Here is an 8634-nt window from a genome sequence, read left to right on the forward strand (position 1 = left end):
GCTGTATCTCAAAGACGAAACGAACTTTCAGAAGGGGCAGGACAAGGCGAAGCCTACAGCGATGGTGAGTGATAAGGGCAGAGTTGCGGATTTTTCAGCTGTTCTGTTCCGTGTCGTTCACCCTCCTACCCCTACCTTCCACCCCTCCTGATCCCAACCCTCCAAATCCCTAACTGTCCAGCGCCTGAGACGTCTTCCCGACACGAAAGGCGCAATACAAATGTGATTTATTGTTGTTGTCTGCACTTAGGCTACCTTGATGTTTTCACAAATGTAATATTGTAATTAACAACTTGCATTTATGTAGCGCCCTTCACGCAGGGTAAAATCCCAGAGCGCTTGACAATGGCAGAACACGAAGAATAAGAAGGTCTTCAGGCGCGACCTGAAGATGGGCAAGGAAGGGGCAAGGTGGAGGGATAGAGGAAGAGTGTTCCAGAGTTTCAGGGCGTAGTGGCTGAAAACACGGCCTGGTGGAACGGGGGGCAGGCGGGACATGCAGGAGCCTTTTTACCTTTCTAGCCATTGTACTAGTGCCACTGGAATTTTAAATTCTGAGGAATGTCTGGAATGCGATTTGTAAATGTTTTGCTAAGATTGTTTTTGTGGGACATGTTAGCTGACTAGAAATACGGGAGAGGACAGCAAGCTTTCCCACTGCTTCCCACAGGGTTAACAGGAGCCGAGTGAGATGATTCCCTGACCCCAGGTGACTGGTCTGCCCTTCCAAGTCCTGACGATGAGCCGGGCTGGCTGTGCTGAATGCCCTGGAATACTGTGGACCCGCCTGGCTCAGGAACCAGACAACTGTGACCGGCATAGAGGGCTGGCTCCATTCTGATATTCCGTTGCCAAGCATGTCACCTTGGAGCCAGTTTAGCCGAAGAGACCCTGCTTACTTCTCCCCGCCCCGGGGGGTGGGCTGGGGAGACAGTATTCCAAATGGTATTCTGCCTTTTGGCGAATTCCTTAATTCAGGAACTTTTATGAGAAATTGTCCTTGTACCTTGCTCTTTCTGGAATTTCTCTCCGGAACTTCTGTCTTCTTCCCTCGTTGTTGGAAGGCTCCAGTGGACCAAATAGCGTCAAGGTATCTAAGAGAAAACCTGTTACACAGATGAGGGAGAAGGGCGTAGAGGGGAAATAGGAGGGGTGGGGACTCGTGTGGAGTATAAGCTTTGGCAAGGACTAGAAATGGCCTGTTTCTGTGCTATATCACTGTATGTGTGTACAGCATGAGATATGTAGAGGAGATACCAGCCAGGAAAGCAGCATAAACTCAGTGTTATAGAGCAATAGTGGTCGGGGTGGGAGGTGCAATGCCTTTATCAAGCTCCGTGAACCGATCACCCCCATCCTGGCCCTGCTCCACTGCCTCCCCATCCCTCAGAGGATCAAGCATAAAATCTTCGTCATCACTTTTAAAGCCCTCCACGGTCTTGCTCCTCCTTACCTCTGCGAACAATTAACACCATACCAACCCTGTCTGCTTGGTGGGCACTGGCCTGCTTCATGTCCACTGCCTGCCCTGCTCCAACATCGGCAGTCGGGCCTTCAGCCTTTCTGCCCCCATCCTCTGGAACTTCATTACAGAGACTCCACCTCATCCTCTCCCCTCCTTAAGATGTCTCAAGACTTTCCTCTTTGATTGTCTACTCCCCCCCCCCCCCCCACTCTCTGCAGCTCAGGTGCAAACCCTTAAATGTCCGGTGCCTTTGGGACGTCCTCCTAACGTGAAAGGTGCTGTACAGCCAAAACGTAATTTTGTTGTCGTTTTAAGGAAGATAAATTGATGCTCAAGCTCTCTTATAGGTCTCTGAAGGGAAAACTCCTCAGGCTGCCTGGAGAAAGCCCAGTGGCGTTGCTCAACGGAATAAGCCAGTGCAAAAGAAGCCCGCAACGCAGTCTACCAGCGACTCCAAAGTAGCTCTATCGAAGTCTGGCGAGGGGGAGCCGTCGAGAGTGCAGATTGGCAGCGAGGGCTCTGGAGAAGCCAGTGAGCCTTCCCTGCTGTTAACAGATGGGCAGAATGAGGTGCCGCCTGACCAGAGCAGCCAGAATGAAGCCGAAAATTTTCAGAGTATTACAGTCGAGCAAAATAAAGCACTGGCTGCTGAGAGGGGGAGCAAACCGAAGCCTGCTCCTGCTAGTAGGCCCTTGCCAGGTTCCTTCCGTGGTAGGATTGTACAGTCCAAAGTCCAGTCCTTCCGAGCGACGTCCCATCAAAGTGAGAAGCGGGACAGGGTTGATATGACCAGCAACCCGGACCTGACGGAGCTGAAAAATGAGGCTCGAGGCAGGCTGCTCAAACCGAGGCTAAAAAAGGCAACGGGAATAGAAAACGTCCAGCCCAACAGGAGGACAGCAAGTGCCACGACCACTCCCAACAAGCCCAGGATTCTGGCCACGGCCACCGAGACCAAAGCCCCCAGAAATCAGAGGCCGCTTCTAACTAACACAACTGTGAAAACCAAACCAGCCGTCCAGCTCTTCACCGGCAATGTCAAAAGGCCTCCCCCAGCCTCAAAGCACAGCACCGCCCAGCGAGGCTCTGCTCTGTCCCGAAGCCCATCCAAAGGATCACCTGCTAAACCTGCTAGGAAAGCAGTCGGGGCCCATAAACCAATGAAATGCAAAGAGAGCGCGGAGGAAAAACGGTAACTTTTCTTTAAATAACGGATTACTGAAAGCGTATAACTATTGTTGCATCTCTCTCAGTACATTCTGTGATGCGCTTTGAGACGGGTCAAAGACATGAATAAGGAGCTATGTCAAAGGCGAGGATTATTATTATCCTTAAATCCGATGCATTTGGGGCGTAGATGCTGTCGTCTACTAAAGATGGGATGGTGTTTGGAAAAAAGAAGTGCCGCTATGCTATGTATTGTCTGGTCTTTACAGTGAATAATCAATCACCCGTTTTGGCAGTGATTTTTCCACATAAAAGTGCTGTGTTTCAACCCAACGGCAACTGATCCAGAGGAAGAGGAGGTGGTTTTCAGGAGCTGTTTGATTTCACGGAACAGTTCCATGGAACCTTTCAGCAAAGTTTTTTTTTCTTAAATGTCAAATTTATATGGGATCAAAAATTATAAAATTGTTTTGCAATTTTTTAAAAAATGTACACAGTTTGGAAGTAGCAACCTCTGATACGTGTTTGGAAAATGGGTCCAGTTGATGTCTAAATTAACTTTTTGGATGCTTGAAAACTATGCCCAGAAAATGAAATACGCAGTCACTAAACTTTGCAAAGTGCTTCTAGATGTTTCAACGGCATGGAGATGCTTTGCATGAAATGCAAGTACTATATTATTATTCTGTACCTTGAATAAGGAAGGGAATACTACAATTTTGATTCCTTTTTTCAGGGCATGGTTACCTTTGTGGAGAGAGCAGAAGGAGTCTAAAAAACCAACGGTGCCTTTACAGAACAGCAATCCTCCAGAGGATTCAGTGAAACCCTTTTGGACAACCATTCTTGAAGAGGAAAATCAAAACAAATTTGGGAACCAAATTAATAATTATCTTTCTAATTGCCTGAAACAAATTAATGAGGTAAGAATAATCCTAGTACTTGAAAACAATAATAAATTGGTCACGCAATCCACGACTATTTGTGGGACACTGCTGTGTGCAATTGGCTGCTGTGTTTCGCCCAAAACATATAGTCGATTCACTTTACAGTACATCCTGTGAAGCGCTTTGACACATCTCAACGATGTGAAAACGCGCTACATTAAAATGCACTATTATTATTGTCGTGAATACATGATAAAGACTTGATTTCTCTCATATCGCTCTGATTTTCTTCAGGGTTGTTCAGAGAATGAGGCCACACTTACTCTCAACAGTTTTGTGGAGAATCTTCCAATGGCTAAGAAGTTTGCGAGGTACTGGATCTGCCTGGCGAAACTGGAACAACGCAAAGGCTCTATTCACGACATCATCGGAATTTACGAAGAGGCTATCAAGTCAGGGGCACAGGTATGAGCCACTTTTGTTTTATTCCTGTAATCTCGAGCTTGTCAATGTTGCTGTGAGAGCATCATCCCACCCCACCATCAGCTTCCAGCCTATCTGCCCCCACTCTAGAACTTCATCCCGGAGTCCCTCCGACTCGCTCCATCCCTCTCACCTCTTTCAAGGTCTGCCCCAAGACCACTTCCTCTTTGACCACGCCTTTCCCGTCCACCTCTCTTGATTCCCATCCCCAGCTCAGGTGCAAAGCTGTTGAGCTTCTCAAAGCGCTTCACAGAATAAACTGTAAAGTGAATTAACTATATTTGTGGCCAAAGTGTATATTTCATTATCCAAAGTACTGGTTGATTTTTTTTCTGATCCAATATTGTTAATACCCAGAAAGGCCCTTTTCCATCATTGAAGGTTATTGTTTTTCTCTCAATGTCTTGTTCTTTAAAATCAATTCTGCAAGTATTTGCTGTTGCAATATCCTAACTTTGTATTTGTATTGCAGCCGGCAGAGGAACTGCGTAATACACTTGCAGACATTTTGGGAAACATAAGTTCTCTACAAAAAAACCTTGGTAAGTTGGTGTACGTTTTCTTTCTTTCTGTTCATAGAATCATAGAATATTACAGCGCAGAAGGAGGCCATTCAGCCCATCGTGCCTGTGCTGGCTCTTTGGAAGACCTACCCAATCGGTCCCACTCCTCCGCTCTTTCCCCATACCCCTGCAAAGGTGTCTTTTTCAAGCACCTATCTAAATCCCTTTTGAAAGATGTTATTGGATCTGTTTCCACCATCCTTTCAAGCAGTGCATTCCAGACCGTAACAACTGTAAAGTCAAACAAAAAAAATGTCTCATCTCCCATATGGTTCTTTTGCCAATTATCTTAAATCTGCGTACCCTGGTTACTGACCCACTGGCCAATGGTAACCGTTCCTTCCCTATTTACTCTACCTACTCTACCTACCTTTGTGCAATGACGTCAGCGGGATGTTTCCTGTGTGCAGCGCTTGCCCAGGAAAGTGACAACCCGGTTGTTAGTCGATTGGCGGATCGCTTTTCTGGGGGTAGTAATTCCTTCAAAAAAAAATAATAAATTGGTCACTTCAATCCACGATTGTTTGTGGGACACTGCCGTTTACAATTGGCTGCTGCGTTTCGCCCACAAAGATATAGTCAATTCACTTTATAGTATATTCTATGAAGCTCATTGAGACGTCTCGATAAGGCGCTATATCAAATGCAAGTATTATTATTACTACTAACGGGGGTTGAGCTGTGCAATGCCGATGAGCATAAATATGGTGATGCTGTTTGTGTCTTTAGGGACAGAGAAACCCAAAGGTGAAGTCGCACAGGAAACGACAGAGCCAGAGACTGAATCCACAACCCATGCTGCAAATAGTACTGAAGTGCAAGCGCCCCCGGCTGATGATCCCGAATCTCTGCCCGCGGAAGAAGGGGAGAATCTGGCTGTTGAGGCGTATGTTTTGGAAGAGGACACAGTGGACCCTCCGACTGGGGAACAGAAGCCTCCTGTGGAGGAGGAGGAGGAGGAGGAGGACCAAGGAGCAGACCCCACGGCGGACGAGGTGAAACAGCTTATAAAGCAAGAGACGGAGCCTGGGTCTGATGAAGGGAACCGTTGCCTGGAAGAAGAGGCGAACACAGCAGTGAACCCATTCGCCAAGGCAGACGGAGAAGAAAAGGTCTGCAAGGCAGAGACCAAAGAATACGATGAGGACGATGAGATTGAAGAAATCGAAGATGTATCGATGCTGAAGACCCTTGAGCGGCAAATTTCCAATGAAGTGGAAAATCGAGGATCGGCCATTAAGTTTAACATAAAGAACACACCTATCTTACAGAAGTAAGAATGTTTATTCGGGGTGTATTTATGGAATCTAGATGCTGCCTGTGAAGAAAACCTCCACCTTTGTGGAGGTTGTGTTCTTACATTATATATCACTGTTACTTGACAGAAGTTATTAATTGGTTGTTTAATACAATACGATAACAAAATTACATTTACCGAGCCGGGGGAGGGAGGAGGTGACACAGTCGAAGAGTAAGGTCTTAGTTGTGATCTGAAAGAGGGAGAGGAGGGGGCAAGGTGGGGAGGGATTGAGGGAGAGATTTCCAAAGCTTTGGGGCGAAGTGGCTGAAAGCACAGCCCAAATTTATGGGCATGGATCTATTATGCCCATAAATGATCCATGGCCATTTATTATTAATGCTGTGTTTTCTTGTGTAGATTGTTAATTTTGCTCATGATTAACTAATCCTTTACATTGTTTGTTGGTTACATAATTAAGGACCCTTGTGATTCCTCTACGCATTTGGGTTCACAAATCAAGCAGCATTATTAACTTTGCAATTAGTTATGTTTGAGCAACAGCAACTAATAAATCAATCTCTTCTCGTTTAGCGTCAAGAACATGTTGCAGCTGGAAAACAGCAACTCGGGGATCAAAGATTTGAAGTTTCTGACTCCTGTCAGGCGCTCTCACCGAATTGAGAAGGTGGCTTTCCAGTTCCCAATCATGCTGCAGGATCACGATCCCTGTGTTTCATCCCTGGAGGATCTGCTTGAGATGGGAGAATCCACTGCCTATGTGGTCAGGGCAAACAGTGCTCTCCCACACTGCAGTTATCCTCCCACTGAATAATATGTTGTTTCTCTTGACCTTTAATCAAATGCAATTATTGTTCCACAGCACCCTTTATTCCTAATACAATGCTGTCTGGTGATGTGTATTTGTTTGCCTGCTATTTGTGTACACTAACTGATGGTGAAGTGTTCTCTAGAACAAAACGTAGTTCGGGAATCGCTGCTTACTCAGGAGGGATACAGCTGAGAGATAATGGCTCGAATTATCAGAATGCGACAGTAGTTGTCGCTAGCGAAGAGAGACTAACTTGTATAACAATAAGCTAAGCAGATAACAGAAATAATCTGTAATATTAATGATAACTTACTCGAATACAAAAAAAACTAAAATAACCTTGTAGAAAATAAACAAAATGGTCACTTTGTTTTCCTCTTCCTTCTCAATCTCTCCCTGTCCTTTGATTAACTTTTATCTTCTATGATTTTGTAACTTGTATATGTGGGATTTTATTTTTATCCTGTTTTCCAGTTGAGGAAGTATATTTTAAAACTCGAGACACAGCAGGACTCTAATGGGTAAAATATATTTCCACTCCCTTATCTTTAATGTCTGGGTGGGGGAGAAGGGAAACACAGGGGTTGGTTAATTCATTTGTATTTGAGGGTTCATTTCTTTTTCTCTCACCCTCCGTGCAATAAAAACAATTTTGGTATGCAGTACCTAACTTCTGAAGATGCACAGAGTGCACACGGTTTTCACCACACACCTGCATTCCTTTAAATACAAAAATGAACTGATTCTACAGCTGTCAATGCAAATCCATTAGATTGTAATTGATAATGCAAGGAGGCTGTGGAGGACATTGGTCATTTTTTAAGTGTGGCCTGAAATTAGTTAGACCAGGGTATGTGCTACAAAGTTAAACTGATAACCCTGTTTTATGGATGCACCCAAATTTTATTTGTCAATAATTAAAATCAACCTTTCCTGATTAAAGGAATATTACCACTAATACAAGTCAATTGAAACTTGGGGGGGGGGGGGAGGACCCTTTAAGGGGTGTAAAATTTAATTTCTCTTTAATAATTAAACCACATTTGACTAGAAGTATAAAAGAACTGCTGTTATCAATTGTTTTTTTTTAAATGTATGAATTCAGCTCTATCATCTTCCTGTTCTTTACATTGCAATAAAGGATAAATTTAACCAAAATTGGCCTCTAATATGGTATCTTGAGTGCCTGGGTTTTTACCCATTTTGTCTCCTGCCTCAAATATTGTATAGTTGCCTTTTCTTTGCACCTCTACTGGAGCTTTGTGGGGGGGAGATTTGTAGTATGTGGCTGTGCTGTACGTGGGATGCTACCCTGTGTGTGGGGTGTGATATAAATGCAAGCTGTGGCTGTCGTGTGGACGTGTGTTGGTTTATAACGGGACTAAACCATCACCACATGTGGGGAAACATGATTTGGGATCATTGCTTCCTCATTGGAAAATAAACTGCATATACAATTGCATCTTCAGCCCTGGGGCAGTTGGTAGCACTTCGCAGAAATTATGCTGACAAAGAGAAGGGACTTTCTCTTAGTGTTCTGGTGACCGATCCACCAGGTAAATTGGTCATTCACCCCTGGTTGAGGGTCCATGTTCTGTTTAAAAATGGCATCCTGTTTTGACAGGGTCACTACTCTTAATAAATACCATAAAAGCACTTTGAGGGGTATGTTGTGTAATGCTATTTTAAATGGATCTTCTATCATAATAATAATCCTTGCATCTGATATCTCACCTTATGGAGTCCTGTAGCTCCTGTAGTAGTTAGAGCACTCGTCTCGCAAGCGAAAGACCTGGGTTCGATTCCCGACAGGGTGAAATGTTGGGCAAGTTTCCTTACTCCACATGCCTCTGTTTACCTAGCAGCAAGTAGGAACCCATTTTTCTAGTCAATTGGCGGATCCCTTTTCCGGGGGTAATAATTCCTTCAGAAAAATAAATTGGTCACTCAATCCACGACTGTTTGTGGGACACTGTTTCACAATTTCTGTGCGCAATTGG

General features: G+C 44.7%; 1 protein-coding gene across 1 annotated transcript; it reads left to right on the top strand.

Moving 5' to 3' along the window:
• On the top strand, positions 1–7792 carry LOC103177171 (cytoskeleton-associated protein 2; the record flags this gene model as incomplete). Its single annotated transcript, XM_042334630.1, is given in 7 exon segments — positions 1–64; positions 1813–2657; positions 3369–3555; positions 3814–3984; positions 4475–4544; positions 5295–5838; positions 6397–7792. Coding segments are annotated over 7 exon segments (2061 nt in total). The 3' UTR covers positions 6638–7792.
• Positions 7793–8634: the final 842 nt, after the last annotated feature.

This window comes from Callorhinchus milii, unplaced genomic scaffold (genome assembly GCF_018977255.1).
Source record: "Callorhinchus milii isolate IMCB2004 unplaced genomic scaffold, IMCB_Cmil_1.0 Scaffold4, whole genome shotgun sequence".
NCBI classification, from domain to species: Eukaryota; Metazoa; Chordata; class Chondrichthyes; order Chimaeriformes; family Callorhinchidae; genus Callorhinchus; species Callorhinchus milii.